Here is a 26581-nt window from a genome sequence, read left to right on the forward strand (position 1 = left end):
AGCATAATAAAGATTTAAAAAGGATAAGCTTTAACGTGTTTACTATGCACACTGATAATTCCACATAGGAAAAAGTTAAATATGAATTCAAACTGTACACATTTGACACGAGCTGTTAAAAATATGACAGTAAAAAAACTATATAAGACAATGAAAATGTAACAAGTCACATAAAATTAGTCTTTCATTATTATACAGCTGAATATTTCAATCTAAAGTAGAACTTAAAATAATAAAATTTAATGAATAAAAATTAAAAATACACATTATATGGAGAGCTAAAAAATGATTATTATATTTGAAGAGTACTAAAAATATGAAAGCCCAAAAAAATTAAAAAGCGGCACAATATTGCAAGAAAAAGGGTTTAAATAAACTTAAAGGCACTGTAAAAATGTGCTAACATATGTAATAACATATTGCAGCTATATTTTCTTTTTTGTTTCTGTAATATGGTAACTTTAAACAATTGATTGAAATCCTATATATGCCACTCATTCATTTAGTAAATCTTTGTTTTGTGTCAAGGACTTAAAATGAATAGCACTTGAAAAAAATAATAAAAAATAAAAAATTCATGTTTAAAATGAGTCAAAGAATTATTAAAATCAATAACATGTTTTATGTACAATCACATACATAATGAGGCAATTTTATATGAGGTGTAAATATAGATATCTATACAGTTATGCCTGATGTTTGAGTATATATAAATTCCAGTTAGAACACAGACAATATGATACTTTCAATCAATATTACATTTCCACTTTTTGCTAGCTTTAAAATAAAGTCTAAGAAAATGAATAAAATCACATTCAGTTACTGTATCACGTAATTAGCACTGAGATGGATAATACATCCACATACCATAATAGCTTTATGCTATTTATATATTAATTTATTTGCACAAAAAATACTTGATGTTTTCTAGTGATATGATAGCTGTGAAAAGGAAAAAGGATTATATTACACAGTTTCATACGAGACTCATACAGATGAATATTTACAATATTCTAAAAATAAATCTCATGTAATCTACATAAATCTCATATGCAAAACATTTTATGATTAACCATATTACTTGACAAAGAATTTACATCCCTCTCCTATCATGAATTTACAGAATACAACTACAAGGGATTATGGACACAAAGGGTTATTATGATTACCAAACTGTTGCATTGCACAGGAAGGAGATGATATAATATTTATCTAATTAGACATTATTTCATAATTCATCGTTTAAAGAAAATATCAATAAATGGACCGCCTAACATAAGAAATTCATTCTGTGCAAGTTGAGTTCTGCTGGGAACATATGAATGAATCTACAAGGTTTTACCTTATTTATACACAAACAAATATGTAAATAAGCATGATAAATAAATTTGAAAATTCATATTAAAAAGAGCAATATTCAAATGACCTTAAAATAACATTTAAATGAATTCATAAAGACCATTATGCAAATGTTCATCTTAGGTATACAATCATGATAGTCCAAAAATTTACATTTTGATGACACTCACTTTGAAGATCAAGTACGATAATTATAAATAAAAACTAAATTCAAACTTAGTTCGTAGTATCACATTTTTTTCCCTACAACATAAACATATAATTGCTTTCCCTAAAAACAGGTTATAAACAATTACAACCTATTAATAAAGGTAACTTAAATGAAGACAATATCAGTACATATTACTGTTAATGTTTTTTAAAATTTACACCATAGCAACATGCAATGACACTTGTTGCAGAGGCAAAGACATAGCCATGTTGAGGCACACAATTGTTTAATGGAAGCATTTATAAATTAAAACATCACTCTTTTACAGAAATGGATTGTTAGCTTGAGGGCTAGAGGAAAATGCAGTGACATTAGGAATAGATACTACAGGAGTAGGCATGACTGTAGGCGGAACCACAATACCAGGTTGCATTGGTGGGACAAACTGCATTTGAGCTCTAAGTTGGTTTATAGTTGGAGGTGGCGGTCTAATTGCTTGAAACGGATTGTTTACAGGTGGTGGATTTCCAAATGGATTTCCAGACCCAATCTCTGAAATGGTAGATTATTGATTACTTTTCATAATTATTTACAAGACATACATTTTTAAAGAATTATAATGCAATTCCTAATTCATTAAAGCAAAGGACTTTAATGTAAAAAAACATGTTTACCAATTGCAAACAATAGTCAACTAACAAAATCTATTCAACCTAAAATAGTTACTCATTTTTTCAATAAAACAGTCTCATAAAGAAGAAACATTTGACTGTTGCTAATGCAAGAAATCGTTTAACATAACACAATTTGAAATTAATTATTGGTGGTTATTTGAGAATTTGGTATTCATATATATTTCAGTTAGACATTGTACAATGAATTTACAATAATATTATTGATGAAAACTTAAAACAGTAAACCATATACATATTTTTAATTACACTATTTTGCATTCAAACACTGATTGATATAAATATGCATGATATATACAGGCTAATTAGTATGCTACTGTTAGCAATGTGATAGGTGCCAAATATAATCTTGGATTTTTTTAAATATTCAACTAAAGCAGGATTAAGTAACTAACCATCTCATGCTTATACCTTTTATAACAAAAAAAAAAATTACGCACAAAGGAGCTGTCAGATTAAAATGAAATATTACGTACTTGAGGACAAAAAAAAAAAAACTAAAATGAATGGAGGTTTTAGTACTATTTGTCCAAAACATGTCACAAATATACCCTTTAGCCATAATTGAAGATTATTGTTTTGGGTGACCATGTTTCCTATACAAAAGCATCACATGACACATGACATCACACCAACTGTGGGTGTGGAGTGCAGCTGAAATGAAAAAGCACTATTAGGGCATTTACAACAGTTCTCCACAAGCATATATGAGTGTCATCATTGTTCAAATTGAACCTGGATTCACAGCTAACAATGATCCAGATCCATGAGACACTACTTCAAATAGAGGCGAGGGAGTCAAGACACTAATCCTACCTTTGTTTTTAGAGGGCATGCCACACCTGTCATAGTGACACAATCAGATATCATAGCATGTTATAAAAAGTCACGACTAATATCAATTCAAAACACCATGACAGCCAAGCAGCATATTTGTGCCATGCTTCAGTCATTGGCACTCATGGAAGGGTTCCAAGGAGCCTTTTTTAAAACAGGACAATGTTCAGTCACACATAGGAAGGGTGTCAGAAGACTTCTACCACATTATCCACATTATCACCTTCTCTGACCTTCTTGAACCTAATTTCTCACATATCAAGCATATCTAGGATCATTTGAGACACCAATTGGACAGCCTAGAAGTTAGATCTAGTGAATTATGCATTTACAGTAACAATAGTACAAGATCATGCAAGACATTTCACCAGACTAATCAGGTAAAATCTTCAGGATTTTTTCATTAATAAATGACCATTTTGCCTTCATTTTGTAATCACTTTCTAACTTTAATGTTGCCCTTAAGTATGTAAAATTTCATTTCATTCAGACAACTCTGTCCAGGTGCATTGGCTTTTTTTTTATATAGAGCAATAGTTGGCAATTCTAGATCACGACCAGAATCGGTCAAAATTGGACCTCCAAAACTATTTCGAAAGTGAAACTTACACAAACAGATTACTTTAAAATATTCTTCTTCAGATAACAATACTTTTGGGAGCCACATGCATAATTTCAATCATTTATTTTATAAATTTTTAATTGACTGACAAAAGCCTCCCCTTACGAAAATGGTTGATAGAGCTTAATAGAATTCTATAGAAAATTATATAGAAGTCTATAAAGTTCCTACTGAAATTATTTCTATATAATTCTATAGATATCCATATAGAACTTGAGAATGAAGTTTCTATAGAGAATTTTTTTCTATACAGATCTATAGAAACTGCTATAGAATTTGAGCATAAGGTTTCTATAGATAATAAATTCTATAAAATTCTATAGAATTTGATCAGAAAACTTCCGTTAATGTAGAATTTTGTCAAAAGTTGAGAATTCATTCATTTTGTTTACAATTATAGCTTTCATTAGTGTTCATATAATACTTCTAGTTTGGAAAGGCTAAAAAGCCCTAAGTAATTAGGAAGTTTAATCCCTAAAATGAAATAGTTTAATTCCTAATTAATCAATTTAATTTGAAGAATAATTATTTTAACAATTAATTATTTGTTAAGGTCATATTTTTTATTATAATCGCGTATTGTAGTATAATCTTTAATAATAATACTGTTGCATTTTGTCATAGTTCGAAGAGAAAATCAAACTTAATTAAATAAAAAAATATACTCATAAAAGATGAAAATTATTTATTATTTACAATGTTTAAGTTATTTTATAGTAATAATAAAACTTCTAAACATTGAAATTATTTCTAAGTGTGTGAGAAATCGTATAACTTCTTGTCATTGTTTAGTAAATAAAATAATCAAAATTCCAAGATGCAATCTCCGTATTTTGTCACGAGAGCTTGCCAGCAATATTCCTCTCAATCTCTTTGCGCACGCGCCAGTCTGTTTTCCCTTTTCTGCCCTGTACGGAATCGTCCATTTTGCACGTGCGATCGTCAAAGCGTTGCACAGAAATGGCCGAACCTTGCCGAGTTCGTTAGGAAGTATGTATTATTTTTGTGTTATTCTTATATATTTATATTTTTATTGTTATATTAAACCAATTGGGAATGAAAAAAATTATGAATTGTAGTTATAAAACAAAAATTGAATTTTAAATCCAGAATGAACTTCATTATGCATCAGAAATAGCATTTGATTTTACTAAATAAATAAAGCTCATGACTGAGTAATGACATTAATTTACAAGCAATTTTTGCAATATTAATTTATATGTAAGTAACAATAACCAAAAGTTAGGAAGTGTTAACATTGTTTTTTTATACTGATAGGGGTTTTAATATTTAATTAGCACTCCCAAATGGTACCACTGTCCACTTTTATGAAGTGTCTTTATCTAACAATAATGTGTAATCGTTGTAGTCAATTGCAGCACCTAATATTTTTAGGCATAATTTGGCTTTATCAAACGTATATTAATTGTGTAAAGCATTGTCATTGTGTTTTATGAGGCTCTTAATAGGATCTAGAGGCTGTATAGGAAGATCTATAGAGGCTCTATAAGAAATACCAGTATAGAGTTTTATAAAATTATGGTCCAATTTTCTATAGGACATTTCTGTAGGATTCTATAAAAATAACTCTATAGAATTTTGTAAGAAGTATATAGAATTCTATAGAACTAATTTTTATAGAAACCTATAGAATTTTTCACTATAGAATTCTATAGAAAACGGCCTATAGAAAATTGGGCCATAATTCTTTAAGACTCTATATAGGTATTTCTAAAGGTTTGTTTTATAGAATTCTATAGACCATTTTCATAAGGGCCCTTAAATGGCTATTTTGTAAGGTTCACATACAGTTGGGAAACTTTTGAAGAACAAACATTACTCAAAATTTACGGTGACCACTTGAACAATCTCTTTGCACGAAAAAAGTGCTCCTTTCATGAGCTTTACTTTCAAAATCTCAAGACAGTAAATGCAATTTCTCCCGTTGATTTTTAAATACAATTATGTTAATTTAATATTAATTTGTCAGTGAAAATTAAAATAAAATTTTTTATAAGGAATATGATTTTTCCTTCTGAATCTTGATGAAAATTTTTTCAAAAACATCTGGATCCCACTTATAATTACTTGTCAAACCCTGCATCAGTGTAGTTCACCTTACTTTTAGTCTGATTTCTCAAAATCAAAATATGAATTTATTCTTTCCTGTACTGTATCTATTTTAAAGAGTTAAAATGAAAAAGGTCTGGTTCAGGTGCATTTTACTATGCTTAACTATACTAAACTTATTACTAAGGCACCAACATTTACCTCGATCAGATCCTTGGGTGCTAACTAAAGCATCTAAATTTACCAAGTTTGAATTTGGACCCAAGAAAGTTTCAGGTGTTTTTCTCACATTAGCAAAAGAGTGACCATTTTCTTTCACTTGAGATGCACAAGCAGCAAATGATTCCTTTAACTCAGCCATATCAAATGGATTTGGGGTCCCTCGTTGAATACTTGTATCTAAAAGAACAAAAAACATTTTTAACTCTTCAAAACTTTGACTTAATTAGCAGAACCTTTTTTTTAATCAATAAGGATTTGAGGTTATCTCCATACATTTTCAGAAATAAGTTCAACATTCAACACCATAACTGATAAGAAAAAAAATGACAAAAACTTTTGTAGCTAGTGGAAACAAAACATTTCTATAAGTAAACAGATTCAGTAGAGTTCAAGATTTAAAGATCACACTACAACAGGAGTCCCCAACCTTTCTGTACCTAAGAGCATACTCTAGAATACCGGAGGGAGGGTGGGCACCATTAATTTTTTCGAGGAACTATTGATAGTTGGACCTGGTTAATAATACATGCACACTGCAGATAATGCTTTATAAAAAGTTACTCTAAAAGAATGAATTAGTACTTAAAAGATGATATTAATACTCTTGGGTTAAATAAACAAATACTAAATAATGAATATATTACATTCACAGTCCAAAGTTCAGCCAGTTCAGGAATCAGTCAGTCATTCGCATTTTGGCGAAGAGGTTTGGCCAGAGTACGAAATACTTGCAATTAATATTGTATGTTTTACTTCAGCTGGCCATTTTGAGAAGTAGCTGGGAATATGTGGCCGAAATCCGAAGTGATAAAGGTAGTTTGACCGGTAGGCAGCATATTTCGGGAGACAATGTGGACTGGGATCTTTATCATTAGGGCTATTGAGCAGAAAATTGACTAAGGATTACCCTTAAACATAGTTGACAGATTGAGAACTCAGTTTGCCTTTAAATTCGGACACAATACACTCAAGATATAACTTGTCATTTTGAAAGGCGCAAATCTAATCTTCTACATGTAATCATGTTGTTACATAATTTTCGTTCACTGAATCATTTTTATTGTGGCTTTAATACTAGAATGGAATAACACAAGATCATATTTTTATAGATTACAAGCTTATTTTTAACCCTGAGGTGTCAATTATATTTTAACTTGTTTCTTAATCAATTGTACTTTTAAAAAGTTAAAAAAAAAAAACAATGCGGAAGTACATATTTTTAAGTACTTCATTTTCAACAGTGTGCTCAAACAATCTGCTCTTGATTTTATTCTTCCTACTTTTGTCTATCAACCCAAGTCACTTCGGGAATTGGCCAGTCAAAAACTGAAATAAAGAAAAGATCGGACATTGATTGGTAAGTTTACAGCAATATCGACCAAAACATGAATTGACTGGCCAATTCATGAACAGGCCGATTTTGGACTTCGGACATAACCCCATAACAGATTCAAAATCAATGAAGCAAAATGTTCTAAAATAAATTTCAAAGTCAATGTGGTTTTCGGAAATACATTTTACTGGCGATCTCTTCATAATTAGGCGAGTATTACCAGACCTAAGCAATCGTCAAACTGCTCATTTATAAGATGTGATTTGCAGTTTAGTTTTATGATACTTACACACACAAAATCTCTGATTCACAATTATATGGAACCAATATGAGATCTTATTTTATATGCTGCATTTTTAAGAAAGGCAGTATGATTTTCTTAACTATTTTCTAGAAATTCTTATCTGATACAATGAATTTCCACACAATGTTGTTTTGAATACCCAAAATTTCCATCACCAGTTCTTCAGTAAATGGGAACAATTTTTGGAATGTATATGGTTGGATCGGTTACATTTACTTGGTCTTTAAAATTATTGATATAAACGTAAACACCTGAATGCATCTTCAGAGGTGGTATCCTCAAAACCATTGAATTAATGTACCTACTTCAGAACATGGATCGAGAACAGAACGTTCAGGATTTTACGATGGATTCTTGAAAGACAGATTTTCACAAGAGAGGCGAGAATTAAGTACATATTTCTTTTTTTGTATTTATTTTCATGATGTGCTTAAAAATAGTATTCAAAGTCACAAAACTTCCTAGTCAGAATTACAGTGATAGTATGACATAAAGTTCCCAAAAAATTGATATTTTATGCCAAGAGGGCCATATAAAGAAATACTTACAATCCATTGCTGGCACCCAATTAGTGATCATTGCAGCCAGCTTCGGGAGAAGCATATCTATCGGTTTTACATATGTACAAATATTTTATAGATGTACTCTTGTTTTCATGGGTTACATTATAGGGAAACATTTTTAGTAGATCTTAGTTTACAGTAAACACATTAAATACCATTCTTACAAAATTGCTTACTGTGTTCTGTCTGATATGTTTGTAAAGTAGAATTCGTCAAACTCACATACTTCTACGTCATTTTTTAACCGAGTTTGGATGCCCTTTAAAGTATTTTCTTTTATTCTCTCTGTAAAGTCGTCACTAAACAACTCCAATTCTTGTATTACTGTTATAGTCTAAGTTTGTTAAAAAACTCTTGCAAATGTGTCACAAAAGTTTAAAGAAGCAATTGTTGCATTTTTAAATTGAGGTCTATTAAAACACTGTCGAACGGACACTTTTGCGTTTAGGGTTTTTTTTTTCTGATTTGAGGTTTAAATAGAACGTTTGCATTAAAAGTAGCATGAATTGTCAGAAAATAATGCTCAATGTTATGATCTCCTTTATATTCTCCATGCAGTGATAAAATTTGGTGATAATTGGGTTAAGTTAAAGTCCATTGCCTTTTACTATTCCACACATATTAAAGTAAAAATAAGAATATCTTTTAAAAATATTGAATGGAGAAAATTAAGTCCACTATATTAGGAAAGCCGACTCATCCAACATTTTGGCTCCAAAAGTAAACGGGTGATAACACTAGTATGTGTACAAAAATCACATTGAAGAAAACTGGTACCTAAGCTTTAGAATGTGTCACTTGATAGATGTTTGGGTTGAGAATAACAATGCATTTGATGCATTAGAGACACCAAAATGTCTGTAGTGCCTCTAATACTTCAAATGTAACTCATAATTATTACAGGATTTTATTAGATGATCAGCTGGTTTATCTCAACATTTATTCACCATTACAGGGGACACATTTCCATTTGAAAAACAAAAGCAGGAAGCAGTGCGTGTTCCTCTTCCAGAGTCAATCAGGACAAGGAGGATGGTAGTCAGCGCAAAAAAGAAGAAATCCATTTTTTTTTTTTGAGAAAATCATGTGGAAAAAGGATGATATCCAAACTTTATCAAAATAGCCACTGGAAGGCACAATATCCAAAAACTCAAAAATAAAAATTTTTTTTACAAATTTTGAAGGTAAAAGGAAATTTTTCCCGCACTAATTATGCTTCAAATATTTAGGTAGAAATTGATATACAGCACATATTCTTCTTGATATGTCGGGAGACAGAAGAAAAGAGCTATGCATCAGAGTGCGTGACATAACAAGGGGTTACTGTACTATGCATTCTTGAGAAAATTAGTAATTCCTGGAAATTCCAGCTTTTAACCAATACATGATTTTGGGAGAACTGTAGCTAGAAAGTTACTATATTTATTAGTTGTATATTTAGGTATTGTTATAAATTTTTTAGCATAATTCTTAGCATATATTATTGGAGCGTTCGGCAAATTGAAGGACGGAAAGTTAAATCTCTTTCTATCAAGATATTTAACTTTTTCTCTGTCCCCCGTTTATGCTTTTTATTTGTTACTAACATGCCAATTCGTACAAATTTGTTGCAATTGCACACTGTGATTTCTTAATAAATTTAAATTTTGCAAGAGAACAACATAAGGGCACCAATCCTCTTAGCCTTCAAATAAAGGACAGAGGGAGTTAGAGCAGTCTTGCCAGTATCACTTAAGAGTGCCAATTTTTCATATTTTTAGAGAAAAATATCTGGGTTTTAATTTAAAATATTTTTATTTATGGTGTTGAGAATGAAAACATACCTTTTAAAATTAGGTTCATTTGTAAAGCAAGAAATTAGAACAGAGTGAAAAATTAAGAGTTTTCCTTGCATGTATAGCAAGAATAGAAAAGAAAACTATAAGATTGGTTATCCAAGTCCATTTATTGATATTCCAATCAGATTGGAACTCTATAATTGGATAAAAACATTTCATAATACTATTTCAGAATCAAAATAAAAAATTTTAGTTGCCTCATTTAATCACAAAAACCATAAATTCCACAAAATTTTAAGAAGCAGAAAAACCTAAACCATTTTTTATTCGCAAAAAATGGTTTTTATTCTTACTTTAGATACACAAAAAGAGTTACCAAACCAAGTTCCTTTAAAACCCAAAACTGTGGGTGTCAGACCATTTTTTATAGGCTTCGCATAGAAGGTACCAACAACTAAAATACATTTTATAAATACATTAATTATTAAAACCAAGAACAAAACAAGCAGATATACATTAAAACCTTCCTACATTAAAAAAAAATTAAAATCTCAAACAAGGCAGGCAATTTTTGGTGTTTGACAATAGCAGGCTTCCTAAACATAAATTTTTGGCAGAAATTACAGGATGGATTCAAGGGGGTGAAATCAAAAATAAGAAAACAAGGATCAAAAACTAAGAAAAATCAGAATATTTTCACATTTTTAGGAAAAATAGCTGTGAAGCCTGAAAGAGGCAAAAACAAGAGGATATATTTTTCAAGTCCACAGAGAAAGGGAGAACTCCAGCCAAAGGTGGAAAAATCTCTTCCTAGAAACAGGATCTTTTTAAAGCAATGGCATAGACCAGCTACATCAATACACATACAATGCATATACTTGAACCTCGTTAATGCCAAACCCAGTAGCAGAAACTGCGTAACGCTGCAACATATGTCTCAGATTCTAGAGAAAGTCTGCAGACTAACTCTTAGTTGGAGAGGGAATGCAAAATTTTTAAGGGAAATAACTCTCCTGAAAGAGGCAAAAAAAGGAGAAAGGAACCAGAGAAAGGTCGGAACTCCGGCCAAAGGTAGAAAAATCTTTACCCAGAAACAGGATCTTTCTACAGCAATGGCATAGACGAGCTACCTCAATGAAGGAACCAGTGTTACAATGCATATATACTCGAACTTTGCTAATGCCATATTTAGTAGCAGAAACTACATAACATAGCGACGTATGCTGCAGATTATTGAGAAAGTCTGCAGACTATATCTTGGCTGTGTGTGTGTGGGGGGGGGGGGGGACAACCAAAACTTTTAAGGGCGAGAACTCTTAGAAATTTCAGTGAATGAAGATTTTTACTATATTTTTTTGGTTTTGAGATTTAATCCACAGGTAGCATCTCCCTGTACTTTTAAGATTAGCATCTTATTTTTATGCATCTACAATTTATCTAATTTTCATACATATTGAAGACTATTTTTGGGGTTTTCAATCTGCGTTGCAGACAGAGCCATGCAAAAAATTTTGGGACCCGTCACAAATCCCTTTTATGGTTCCCCTCCACATTGTTTACCTTTACGTCTTTTACATATATTTCACCCTTCATTTTAAAAATCTCAGGCTCTCATCAGGCTCGGGCTCGGGCCAACAGGAGTCTTTCTCCCCACACCTTTTCCTTTTTCACTCCAGGGTCCCCCATACCTATCACTATTTGTGGTTAAACCAGTTGGATGGGACTGAAGACAGCTCTGATTTTTGATCCAGATCAGAAACTGGTCTAGCACCTCCAGAGGTATCGTTTCACTTGGAGGACTTTGTGACCACGAGCATATTTATTGTCCCCTCAGTCAGCGTGAATGAGAACTGGATCTTCAACCGGCTGGGATTGAGCCCGGGACCCTACGGTCACAAAATCGATGCCTTACCGATCAGGCCACCACGGCCTTGCGCACGCTCCTGGTTGCATCCTGCTGAAAAAATCAGCTTCTTGATTGCCAAATTGTTTAACATGGAATATACTTTAGCAGGAAATGCTCGTTTGGGAGCAAACAATCATTTAATTTATTAGATAAGTTGAAATCCAGTTAACATAAAATAATTATCATGGTTCCATAAACTTGGTGTTTAACGAGGTTTACTGTGATTATATATATATATATATAGTATATATATATATATAGAATATTATTGGATTTTATTCCTCCAACCAGTCCGACTTTTCATGTTTTATTCTGTAAATAACCGTTTCTTAATATTAGAATCTACTCCATTCCAAACTCTACATAAATAGAATATATTTCACCTGGAGAGCTCATTGCTGATCTTTTGTTCATGAAATCATAATCATCTAATTCGCCATTGGAGCGACCTAAGAGCTTCAAACGAAACACTGGCTGATGTAGACATCCGAGGAGCCCAAGGTTTAGTGGCTAAAATGAATAGAAGAACATTTTACTAAAATCATAAGTTTTAATCCCTTAAAATTACAATGCTACAAGCAAACTTGCAACTAAAAATTTGGTTGGCTTACATTTTTTAAAAAATTTTGTAAAGCAAAAACACAAGCAAGAAAGAACATGATACAAGTTGATAGCACTTAAGCCAAACTTACACGAGGAATATCATGGCACATGTCAATTACAAATAAAAACAGACTTGCATTTGTAAAATGTACAAAAATAATTGTAGATCTTGAGCTTAAAGATGTAGTAGTTTTCTGTAACATAAACACAAATTTTAGTCAAAATTGCTTGAAACTATGTTATTACAAACAGAGAGTAAGATGAGATTTAAGTGAAGATAGCCACAATCTCTCTGTCCTTTTCCACAACTGGCAGGACATATGCATGCAAGTTGTCTTACATTGTGCCCATTTCTACTGTAAGTCTTTTGTGTCAGTTGTTACAACAATGAGTAACAGCCAACAGCTCATAGAATCATCATGGCAACAACCCTGATAATATCCAATGCAAATATGATCTTGTATTATGCCCTTAAATGCATAAAAAGATGCATACCCTGAAATTTTGCGAAAGGGCTAAAGGAGAAGGTTCTAATTACTGGAATAGCTACTAACCAGCTTCCCTAAGCCTCAAATATCACAAAAGCTGAGTATCTTGGGATATGTTATGCTGTCTTTAGTAGTACTTATGAAAGATATAGGAAGTCTAAAGAGCAGCTACAAGCCTTTGAGACTGGTTAACTCTTGTTATGGTTACATATTTTTTGTTCCTCTCTTTCTGTTATCAATTCGTAATTTCTCTCTGAGTGTTTGTGCTGAGTATACTTGTGAATGAATCAGTTTTATTTTATTTACTGCTGCAAAATTACGCCATTAAGTTAACCGAAAATGATATCAAAAATTATTACCTGGAACTGATGGAGGAGATGAAGCACCACCCCACGGGTCACCCTTTCCCATTGCAGCAGCCCCCTTAGTCTGCCAAGGATCTGATTCCTAGTGCAAAAAATAATAATTAATGATAATAGTTATCTTTAAAAAGCAGTTTAAAGGAAATATTTTTAGTTTCTACAAAGATAACATGCAGTAAAAGATAAACTACAAAAAAATAGAAACCTATATTTGGAGCAAACCTATCTTGGCAGCATTTCAAAGGCTACACAAATTCTAATCACAGCCTTACGATGCTGTAAGGCTAGGTTTGCCCAAACTATAAACCTTTCAACATTATGTATCAAATGAAGATGTATTAAGATATGCCTATATATAATACACTTTTAGAAATCCAACTAATTGGTGCTTTCAAAACTTCTCCCCAGTTAAGGTGGGATTAAAAACACCATCTATAATTTTAGCTACCTACAACTATGGGGAAGGATTGATTCTTTCAACATGTTACTTGAATTATACAGTGTTTGTCTGAAAAGTAGTGTATGAGTGATTCTCTCCAGATAGGCCAAATTAATGTCCCAAGCCTGTATCTGATTAGTTTATTGTTGTTTTCAAAATAAACTCAATAGGCATGCATAATTTGATATTTAGAAGGTTTTTTGGTATTTTTTATAATTTAGATACTGTCAGCCCCGCTTAATTGAATATCGTCGGTTCCAAGAAAATTTATTCCATTAAGCAGGGTATTTGATTAAGCGGGGAAATTTTCCTTACCTTTCTAAATTGACAACATTTGTCTCGAAAAGAAATAATAAATAAATAGTTCTATAAAGGAAATATTATTAATGTTATTAACAAAAAGGTTTTGAAATAAGTTAAATAAAAAACAAAATAGTTTAAAAATTAGATAATTAGTACTAGTATATTACCAGAATGTATGAAAATGGGGGAGAGGAGAAATTAACTTACAACTTGAGTATGAAATCTGTTTTAGTACCTTTTTTCAAAACATTCTTTTTTGAAAAATTCCATAATAGTGGATTGCTTGCTCAAGGTCTTTTGAGAACACTTTTCGTACTTGCTTTTTCCCCCCTCCTCATCTACCGTGTTTTAGATTTAATATTTATAATTTGTTATCCTAGCGTAAAATGTGTATTGTGTTATTGAATTTAATTATCAAATGCATTACCTATTGTTTTCTTTTTCCTTTTGTAATGGCAAAGACAAAAGAAATTTTATATAAAATTTTGAAAATGTTTTGACAGAATATGAATGTAGATTTTCTCACCGGTCGTCGGCGAAAAATATTGCTTTATATTTTACATCAGTAATTGATCCTTCTTAATTTACTTCTAATTTATTTACAAAAAATTTTCAGCAAACATATTTGCGAAAGCTGATTAATATTATTCGATTATCCGGGGAAACTATTAAATTAAGCGAGGATCTTTAACATTGAGTCTGTGGGGAAATATTCGGTTCCAGGAGATTTTATTCGTATAAGTGGGGTATTTGTTTATAGTTTGCCCGATTAAGGGGGGCAGACAATATTTATAAATTAATTATTACTATAATTAAAATTAATCATTCATCACTCCCACATGAGGTCCCCACACAACATTTAACTTTTAAAATTGATTTTTGCAATATTGAAATAAGTATAAATGTGCTATTTGTTTTTTAATGATTTGATTTAATTTTCAAATAGGGACTAAAATATGACATTCCAATAATTTATTATTAAAAATATTAACTTTAATATCATTATTGAATGTTGTCCCCACCTTCTTACATCACTCCCTTACTGACCTACCAAAGTTCCCCCAAGCATAACTAGAGGGCACATAAAGCTAGTGGTTGGAATGAGAATGTTGGAAAATGACCAGAAAAAAGATCAGAAAACACTCAGAAAAAATAAATGGAAAAGTGTCATATAGAAAAGACCCTTTGGAATATGGAGAAGTAAATAGCAAGTAAATTTCTATCAAAATCAAGACATTTATAGAAGTTTTCATTGAGTAAAAAACTTTGTTTAATAATAGATCAAGAATGAGCTACTATATATGGAGCTTAGAAATCACTATAAATTAAAATTATAAAAATGCATTCTTACCTTAGGAACAGGCATTCCCCATGGATCAGTATTTAGTTTTGGAGCAGAATGGCTGGTAGGAGATGTACAAATGCCCAAAAGATCTGGAGAAGGATTTTCTTCTGAATTTGATCTGTGATAGTTTTCCTGACTCTCTGTAAGAGCCATTTGAAGCCTGAGATCATCATTTCGCCGTAGTCGTTCCTCTTGCTCAGCTTCTTCCTTACTCATAGCCAATGCCAACTGCAATTGCAACTCTTCTTCACCAGCAGTTTGAGGACGAGCATTTTCTAGCTCAGTGCAAACAGCACCTGTCACGAAATTTTTCATTTTTCTCAATTTACACTAAATAGTGCTTTAAAAAAATGCTAACAAACAGAAAAATATAATATCTTATACCACTAAATGGATAATAAAAAATAGAGTGCACTTCTGTGGCATATATGTTTTATTTCCTCATTTTTTATTTCTTTTCATTTGATTCAACTTATTTTATAATCTAGTTTCCAAATGCTGGTTCAAAGCACATAAACATTTAAAAGTTCAATACTGATTGAGAAATCAGAATAAAATATACATCAACAGATCAAAATTCCAAGCACGTTTTTCCACAGGAATGAAGAGATAATAAAGTAACTATTTACAATTCGTTCAACTTACGATTAAAAATATTGTTTAAAAGTTTCCGAAGCGATGGCTTAAAAAGGCTGTACACATACAATAAAGTCCTCAAACCAACTGGTGTAGTCGTTACACCATTGCAGAAATGATTATCTTTTTATGTTTGCCGTATCATTAAACTTTTCAATAAACTTAACCGGGTCATTTTCTCAAAACAGCACAGTTTGAAAATGGCAGTGAATGGCACACACTGTGGCAGGGCGCCGACATCCCAACAACACATATATGCTTTCTCGAAATGGGATGATTGAATTGAATATTTAAACGATAATAGATGGCGCTAAATGGCTATAATTTTCATCATATTCGAGTCGCATGGTATTTGACCTTCATATACAGGCATCAGTTCCTTATTTGGGCCTCTCAATAAGATAGATTTATTTATGTAGAGAGACAGTGAATCACTGCTTTGTGCATATGATTTATAAGGTCTCAATTGCTCTTGTTTATATCTTTGCTTGTTCTTTTTTTGTTACAAGTAATTGAAAGAGATATACATTGAGACAAATAAATTATGGGAGAGGGGAGGAAGGTTAAAATATTTTTGCGTATGTGTTCCAGACTATTGGGAACTCAATGAAAGTACATGAATGATTTAAAGGAGCACTGAAGTTCACGATTATTTTTTAATCTTTTCTGATTTTGTTCTTTATTTATTCTTTTTCATTTGGAGACTGGAAAACTAAAATGTAAATGGTTAGTGAAGTGAATGAAGGGGAATGTTTTCGAGTGCATTATGAAGTAATTTTGAGACTTGTCGCGTGGGAATTTAACTAATTTTAAATTCGTTGACATAAGTTCTTTTAGTTAAAATTACATTATGTACAGAGTATTATTGCTGCATTTCTTTTTCTTTAATTTCACACTCACAATGTCCAACTTTGTTTTGTGTGCATAGTTAAAATTTTAGTATTCTACTTATTTCAATCCCTTCCAATATTGTTATATTCTTTATATTAATAACTAGTAATCAGTAGTACATTGTTTATGCAATTAAAAAATTCAAAATCATTATTTTGAGATGCTGATTTTATATGAATATTTTTGTAAAGTTCCTGTCCGTTCTCGAAAGCGAAGACTACCACTCAGGAAAGATTCCATTTCAAAAAGAGGCGATAGGTTGAGGATGGGCACTTACCGCTCGCACTTGCTGTCTTTGAACACCTTATTTTGCACTTTTACTTCCGGGTTTCCCTCCCTATTTTGATAAAATCACAGCAGACCTGACGCATGCGCAAATTGGTGCTTAGTCTTGGTTTAGGAAAACAAACCTTAGGCTTAACTGCTGCAAATGCTTGGGCCGAGGCGGCCTTCCATTTCGGAACGTTTGGTCCTGTGGCTGCGTTTTGTTTTCCGTGCGCTGGTCCTCAAGGAGTTAATGCTTACCATGTGTTATTAAAAGCAAAACAAATAACATTTATTTTTATTTTTAATAAAATTACAAAATTTAAAGGGTTTTTTTAACCTTTAAAGTTTTAAGGGTTTTTACACCCCTTTTAAAACGAAATTCTGTGCAAAAAGTTAAATACTGAACCGCTGTCTAAATTTTATTTTCGTTTCAATTCTTTTAAGTTTTTACTCCCCATTTTACACCATCAGTTAATATTTCAACAATGATATTCTCATCAGAAAACAGGAAAAATACCACAAAAATCCCAACTAATTATTTCAATGCTGCAGTTTGTGCCATGACCCCCCCCCCCACCTTTTCCCCCCAAATATATAAATTATTTTACACATTTTGATATTTTGTTTTTACAAAATTTTGAATTTTCAAAAAAATTTTGAATTTTCAAATTTTTGTTTTTTTTTTACAAAATTATTTAGTTTTTCACAAAATTATTTGATATTTCACAAAAAATGGACCCTGTAAAAAATCCTGCACAGACTCCTGTATTAAAGCATTCTACCATCAGTTTGATTTTTATACAAGTTAATTTGTCATTTTTGGAGCACAGGCAAGAATGTCACAGTTTAGAGTAAATGAACCAACAACAGATGACTCTTGCTGAGTGATATATGTAGGTCAGTTGTTGGTGAAGAGAAGAAAACATCTGAGAAAGTCTGAAAATTGAACTACAGAAACTAGAAGTGTTCTGCATACATCATATTTGCTGAATGTTTTTAAGTGCGAAAAATTATATTCAATTTGCGATAACTCGAACTCCAATAACTCAAATATTACTATAACTTGAAGTTTTTATCAAGTCCCGATCCCTTTGTCTTTAATTCCATGCTAATCATTCTCAATATCTTGAAGTTAACTTCCTTTAACTCAAAGGTTTTTCAAAGATGACTCGAAATTTATTTCGGAAGAGTGAAAAAAAAAAGAAAGAACTATGAGAGAAAAATTCATTTACCTTCACTTTAGACCTTTAAAGCAACACCTGTTGAGCCAATGTGCGATAAAGGAGTTACACATGTGGAAATAAGTATAGATTGTTTTCTTTTGTTCTACTGTACTGTTTTCACTTAGACATGTTGCTGGACTATGAATCTGCTATTAAGCTGTCAAGTTGTCAACTCAACTGATTGTACCTTTATTTAAAGGCTAACCTAAGTAAAGATGCGTTCTCCTTCATTCTTTAATTGGATCATTTGCTGATAAGTTTGAGAGAGAGAGATTTGTCTTCAAAAAAAAAAAAAAAAAAACTATTAAAGATGAGAAAGCGAAAGCTAAAAACCTTAGATTTAGAAAGGAAAAGTAAATCTTATTTATGACATTGAAAGGAATCCAGTAATTAAAAAGAAAGATTCCTCAAAAGCGGTACACATCTATGAATCCGAATTTGAAACAAATGAAGATATCCATCTTTCCTGAAGTAGAATCAGCTCTATTCAAGTGGTTCCAGAAGTATCGAAATCAAGACCATGCTATTCCTATAAGTGGGTCTTTGCTGCATGAGAAAGGAACGAATTTTGCTATATTACTGCACATAGAAAATTTCCATGCCAGTGCTGGATGGAGAAGTTCAAGACCAGACACAACTTTGTCTTCAGAACTCTTCACCGAGAAACAACATACCGTGTGAAAAAACTTTCAAGTTCTGTAATTCTGTCTGTTATATGTGCATATTAATTAAAATATTTGATGGTTTTTAATACTAAAATGTCGAAACCGAAAATAGCAGTAAGTCTAATTTCCCATCAGTCGATGTTTTTGGTCAGTCCCTTTAGATTCGAGTTATTGTGAATTGACTACTTTGTAAAGTAATGATGAAAGAGACATAGAGCAAGCACTTGAATTTTTGGTATCTTAATGAAAGATTTAATGTAAGTTGTTTAATGCCAAATTTAAGTGCATTTCATTTATTGTAACACATAGTTACCGCATTATCATACAAAACAGTAACATTTTTGCCTAGAAATTTATAATCTTATGGAGTAGAAAATACATCATATAGGACAATTTGCTGGGTGAACTGGCACGAATAGTTCAAGGTTGAATAAGCATAAGTTACTGCACTAAAAGTTGACAAGGCTTCAGATGCAATTATAAAATTATGAATAAAAATCCAAATAAAACATAATAAGCTTGACACTAGCACAAATTTTAGTACCAAACATTGTAAAAGCCTGTAGTGCTAAACAACTTATTGAGTAAACTATACTACTCATAGATAAAAATGAAGTAAAAAATCCATCTCAAATAACAATCATTCATGCATTTCAATTTGTTGTTTTTGTTTCCAAAAAGTTATTTGTAATTTAAATGAACTATAAAATCCTATACAAAGATCAAAATACATGTACTGTGTGAGTATTTAGTAAAATAATAAAATACCTCTAGCAGCTGAACCATCAGGGGAAGATTCAACGGAATCCTTGCCTCCAGGAGAGCCCTAGATAGAAAAAATCATATTTTACATTTCTAAAAAGGGATTAAGAATGACCATCAATAGAGTATTTCTCACAACTCATAAAAATTAGTACTCATAAGTTAAATATTTTTGAAGTTATTTAAAATTCTTGTTACTACCAACAATTCTAACCAGGGGTGAAAGTTGCAAAATTTGTTTAGTAAAAAGATTAAAGTAAATAAAAAATACGTATATATATAATGATTTTTTTTCTCCTGTTCTTCATTTTTAGTTATGTTTGCCTTGTATCAATTTGTCAAGTTCTCTGCCATATGAAATAAATATATCGAAGAAAAAAAAGAAATACTATAAAATATACTAAGAATAAAAAGAATAATAAATGAACACTTTGAAAAAAATAAATAAAACTTCTATTCTACATTAAGTGTTCAAAAAAAGAGAATATTAACAAATACAATGAAAAATGATTTTTTAAGAAGCAAATAAGAAATTATTTCAATTAATTCAAAAAAGATTTATGTTTCATTATTAGGTAAGGAGAAGCAGTTTTTTCATAAACATGATCACAAAATACAGATTAAGGGGTGGGACCAGATTAGAAGGCCGAAATTTTAGTATTTATTGTGATTTTTTTTCGGCTAATTTAGATAATTATTATTAGAATTATAGGAAAAAAAACCCAGTTAGTTATAAATATTTGATAACCGCCAAATCAACAAACTATGTCCTTATTACCCCTGTTAGCTACCACTTACAAAATTTTTGTACTGGCTAATGTTGAGCACCCCAACAAAATGAAGCTACTAACGGAAAATTAGCTTGTTAGTAATGAATGACGAAAAAGAGCGAGGGATCCCGGTCTATTCTCTCTTCTTAGTGTTAATTTTTGATTGCGGAAGAGTTATATCTTTTTATACTCTAACCAGCTTTTGAGCCAGGCGCCAACAAGCCCAAACTCATGCATTAACTTTTTGTGGCATTCGCTCAAAAAATTTATGCATCCCTTAAACTATCTACTTTTCCTTCCTTTCCTCAGAAAACAACAATCACTACCCCACCACCCCCCCAGAGGCACGGAAGAAAAAGCTATGTCCGTAAGGTTAGTTGCCCCCCCCCCCGGAAGAAAAATGTTTTTGATTAAAAAGCGTTTTAAATAAGCTTGGACGTTTTGTCCCTCGGATGTTTTGGACCTGGTCGTTTTGTCCATGGACGTTTTGGATTTGGACAGGAAAGAAATAATCAGATATTGTTTAAACTTGGATGATATTTTATTATTCATCTTTTGAAGTGCACCTCGTAATTTTTTCAAGTTATTTCCACTAGAAATGGTGGAGCTATTGTTCATGGGCAGTCGCCATCAGAGCTTGTTGCTGGAGGGCATTACCGACAGGGGCGTGCAAAAGAGGGGAGTGGAGAAGGGACACCTGTTGGCCTAGGCTCGAGCCTGAAAAGGTGCCGAGATTTGTAAAATGAGGGATAAAATATACGTGGAAGTAGGGGTAAACAATATGGAGGGGGGCCTTGTAAAAGTCATTTGTGACGAGCCCCAAAATTTCTGTGCAGGCCCGATTACCGAAGACACAATTTTTATCTGCAATCATTACAATTTTTCTTTCTAGTAAACAACATATTTCCTTAGAATATGAACCTAATTGTGATCAAAAAAGTTAAATTTTGAATCTTATAAAATGCATCTCTACTTATACACACTACTGGCCAAAAGTATTTAGTAATTTTCAAAAATTCACATTTTTAAGAATTTCTACAGAAATAAGATATTAATTTTTCTGTAATGTTCATTACATAAAAAGTATGCTTTAGCTCAGTGATTCTCAACCAGTGGTATGGTCTAAACGACTATACATCAATTAGGAAAATTGTGTTCTTTCAGACCCTCCATTGACCAAACAAATACACAATGCGGAACTAGAGAAAATGCCTATACAACCGGGAAAAGTTATTGGAAGTGAGTTTAGTACTTACACAAGTTAATGACACATCTTCATCTATTCGGAGCAGCAAGTTGTGATGGCTTTATACGCACAACATTGCCTTCAAGAAAATGCCAAACTCGAAAATAAAGTGAAGTATAATGTGTAAAATTTCTGTATTACAAAAAAAAAAAACCTTCACCTAAATTTGGGGGATCTGTGAATTCAAATGCAGCCACTTTTTCAAGGTGAATACTAAGTTATTTTCCACTAATTTCAGGAAAATAAGCAAAAGAGGTTCTATAAAACAACCTAAACTGGATTCAAAAAAGAACAAAAGTAGCACGTCAAACTGAAACAGGAGAACAACGTCTTTTGACTATTCACAAAGGAGTAAAAAGAATAAGAGAAACTCCAGAACAAGGCGGATTTACAGCTAAAATTAAAATTAGAGGTAATGAGGAAATTCAAGTAAATAATCAATGGGTAGTACCATATAATCCACTTTTATCTAAAATGTTCAATGCCCATATTAATGTTAAATGTTACAGTTCTGTTAAATCGATAAAATATGTATGCAAATATATTAATAAAGGCAGTGATATGGCTGTTTTTATGGTAACTAATGAAAACCAGCATGATGAAATAGTACAGTATCAAATGGGTCGTTACATTAATACCAACGAAGCAATTTGGTGAATTTTAAGTTTTCCAATACACGATCGAGATCCACCAGTTCTCCATCTATCCATACACCTGGAAAATGGACAACGTGTCTTTTTCACAACAGAAACTGCACAAAAAGTTGCAACGGAACCACCAACTCGAAAAACTTTAACAACGTTTTTTGAATTATGCCAGAAAGACCAATTCGCTAAAACTTTACTTTACTCAGAAGTACCCAGCTATTATACATGGGATACAGCAAATAAACAATTTAATCCTCGAAAACGTGGAATGCCAGTAGAAGGGTACGATGGAATGTTCAAAAGTAACACAATAGGACGAGTCTACACAGTACATCCAAAAAACGCCGAATGTTTCTATCTACGATTATTACTTCACAGTATTCGTGGTCCAACGTGTTTTGAAGATCTAAAAACTCTTGATGGTTACATTTGTGAGACATATCGAGAAGCATGTCAAACATTGGGTCTGCTAGAAAACGACAATCATTGGGAATTAGCTATGAATGAAGCAGCCCAAATGGCAACAGCAAGTCAAATTCGTGAGCTATTTGCAATCATTTTAACTACATGTAATCCTTCAAATCCAAATCGACTATGGCTTAAATATCGAGAATATATGAGTGATGACATCTTAGCTGACTTACGACATCAAAATTCGGACTTAGAAATTAATTTTAATGAAGAAATTTTTAACAAAGCTTTGATATTGATAGAAGACAAATGTTTAGCAATATCTAACCAAACTTTAATACAATTAGGTATTCAATCTCCTAAACAAAGTCATTTGGATGTTATGAACAGTGAATTTTTTAGAGAAACAAATTATAATATCGACGAATTGAGGCTTTACATCCAACAAAACAAACCCTTATTAATTGAAAATCAAAAACAAGCATATGATATAATAATGGATTACTAAAAAAAACAGCAAGGTGGTATAATATTTTTAGATGCGCCTGGTGGAACTGGAAAATTTTTTTTAAATCAATTTAATTCTAGCTGAAATCTGTGCAAATAAAGAAATTGTTCTCGCCTTAGTATCAACCGGGATAGCGGCAACACTTATGGATGGTGGACGAACAGCACATTCTGGTTTAAAATTACCTTTAAATGTAGCTGACTATGAATTTCCGGTATAAGACATCACAAAATCATCAGCACGTGGACAAATATTGAAACAGTGTAAAGCCATTATATGGGACGAAAGCACAATGGCAAATAGAAAATCACTAGAAGCAATCAATAGAACACTTCAAGATTTACGCGACAACACGAATATAATGGGAGGTGTATTGTTAATACTATCAGGCGATTTTCGTCAAACGCTACCTGTAATTCCGAAATCGACACCGGCAGATGAAATTAACGCTTGCTTAAAGAAGTCAATCATATGAGAACATGTGAAAATAATTAAATTAACGACAAATATGAGAGCACGAATTTCAGGAGATGAAAAGGCACAACAATTTTCTGAAACACTTTTACAAATAGGAGAGGGCACCTATCCAATAGACAAAAGTACTGGCCAAATTACATTAACTAATGAGTTATGTAATGTTGTTGAAACACTGGAACAACTTATAAATGAAGTATATTCAAATATTGCTGAGAATTATACCAATTCAGAATGGTTACGCGAACGAATAATTTTAGCAACAAAGAACGACATTGTTAATGGCATTAACAACATTATTCAGGAAATGATTCCGGGAGAAGGGAAAATTTACATGTCAATTGATACAATGATTGATGAACAAGAGAGCGTTAATTTCCCTACTGAATTTTTAAATTCATTAAATGTTCCAGGAATGCCATTACACTGCCTTAAGTTAAAAGTTGGTTCACCAATTATTTTATTACGAAATCTGAATTCACCAAAGTTGTGTAATGGTACAAGACTTTGCATCAAACAGCTACAAAATAACATCATCGAAACCAGTATAATGACTGGTAAAGACAAAGGACAAATAGTATTTATACCACGGATACCTTTAATATCAAATGGATTGCCTTATACTTTTAAACGCTTACAATTCCCGGTGAAGTTGGCTTACAGCATGTCTATCAACAAAGCACAGGGTCAAACATTTCAAATCTGTGGCGTTGACTTAAAGGAACCATGCTTTACACACGGCCAATTATACGTTGCATGCTCACGAGTAGGATCACCTCGAAATTTGTTCATTTACAGTCTGGACAATAAAACTATAAATGTAGTCTATAAACAAGTATTGTAAAAAGAAACTAAAAAGTGCGAATGTATAATAGTATGTAATAATAATAGTATGTAATATATATATATATATATTTGTCATATGTTGTATGTTCAATATAGTATGTAAATAATTATGAAAATAAAACCTAACTTTTCAATTTACTAAGATGTTTCGTATTTTAACTTATAATTATTTCAATTTCAATTAATTAATTAGTTAATAAATTTGTTATACTCTCAATACATCGCATGTTTAAAGGTCGACTAAGTCTCTCAATATTTAAAATAGAAATCTATATTTTCTACATTAAAAAGATAATTCTTAAATATTTTATGTACCATTAAACATGCAATGTATTTTAACCCGAGCAACGCCGGGTTTTGCAGCTAGTTTAATCAAATAAAATTATTTTTTCCAAAAGAACTAGGTGCCTTGAGTATTAAAAAAAACTGCGGTTATTTATGATGGTTTTAGATTTCTTTTTTTTTTTAAATATGACCACTTTACTCCAACCCCATCAAGTCATTAACACACATGAAAAAAAGAAAATGACATTCAGATATTTAAATATTTTTTTTTTCCTTCCAAAAATTTAGTGCAACGTCTTCATTATTAATGAAATGTGAAATAACGACAAAAAAATTTGAAGTTAAGACAAATTTTTGCTTTTTTTAATTACCTAAGTTTCAAAATTCGGATTTTATGACGACTTTACCCCATCAGACCCTACTTTTTACAATTTTAAGTATAAACATTAAATTTTATAAGGAAAACTAATGCTTTAATTTAGGCTAAAATGATGGTTTGGTTAAGATTACTAATGGCTAAAGTTTGAATGTAGTAGAATAAGCTATAAATTTACCATTTTTAAATGGTTATGTAATTGAACACAGGTCAATTCATACATTCAGAAAATTGTGATCAAACTGAAAAAGACATAAAAATATTTGACTTACACTTCCACTAGCTTCATTTCCAGCATGTGAAGTAGCCTGGGCAAATCTTTCTTTTGCTTTTAATGCTCTTGATCTTTCACTTTTTAATCTCTCATCATCCCTCAAAAGTGATACTAATTGCCTTGATTTTTCTCGAACATTCATTCCCTGGTCCTTATTTTCTTCAACATATTGAAAGTCTTTTAATGTTTGTATTGCAAAAATATTTTCCTTGCACTGCTGAGCAACCTTAAAAAACATTTTCATATTATTTTCCAAACATTATTTTAAAAAAAAAAACTTGATACAAAAAACGTAAATAATCTGAATATATGGCATGTCCTTGTTAAACCTGTGAAACCTCTATTTTCCCAACCGTAAGTCCTAGATGCATACTTATAGTTGCAAAAAATGTCCAAATAAGGTGCAGAATTAAGATATTGAAAGTTTGAAGCAAAAAGGAAAATTAGCAAAAATATACGAAATTTAACCTTTTATATGGACCCTAGGTCCCCAAACTTATATTTTGGAAAATAATCTCTATTATAAACGAGCTGATGTGTGCATCACATGACTTCCTTTCACGCCAGTTTAATGATGATAGTGCCTTGGAGTAAGCAAAGAAACTTTAAATATTTTGGCCCCAAGTTTGTAGCGAACTTAAGCAAAAAAAAAAACGTTTTACAGATTATTTTTCCCAATATTAAACATTTTAATGTTATTCAATGGTTAACTCTCTAAATATTGCCAATAGTGGCCAAAATGAAACCAGAATTTTAAAAACAAATGCCAAATTTGTCGTCAAGTCGGCGAAAAAACTTGGCGACCAAAAGCTTGACGATATATTGCCAAGTGTTTGCCAAATTATAACACTACTTGAGTTTGCATTGAAATTAATAATGATTTCCCAAAGAAAGAGGTGTAAAAGACCCCTTTAGAACATAAA

At 31.6% G+C, this 26581-nt stretch overlaps 1 protein-coding gene across 1 annotated transcript in view; it reads right to left on the minus strand.

Moving 5' to 3' along the window:
* Positions 1-1779: 1779 nt before the first annotated feature.
* Positions 1780-26581, minus strand: part of LOC129231349 (epsin-2-like) — a 38771-nt gene continuing 13969 nt past the window's right edge. The window contains 8 exon segments of the mRNA XM_054865641.1: positions 1780-2062; positions 5933-6130; positions 12221-12288; positions 12290-12347; positions 13288-13375; positions 15384-15673; positions 19828-19885; positions 25657-25884. Coding sequence (XP_054721616.1) covers positions 1833-2062; positions 5933-6130; positions 12221-12288; positions 12290-12347; positions 13288-13375; positions 15384-15673; positions 19828-19885; positions 25657-25884 — 1218 coding nt within the window. The 3' untranslated portion in view covers positions 1780-1832.

Source organism: Uloborus diversus, chromosome 10, assembly GCF_026930045.1.
Source record: "Uloborus diversus isolate 005 chromosome 10, Udiv.v.3.1, whole genome shotgun sequence".
In the NCBI taxonomy this organism is placed as follows: Eukaryota; Metazoa; Arthropoda; class Arachnida; order Araneae; family Uloboridae; genus Uloborus; species Uloborus diversus.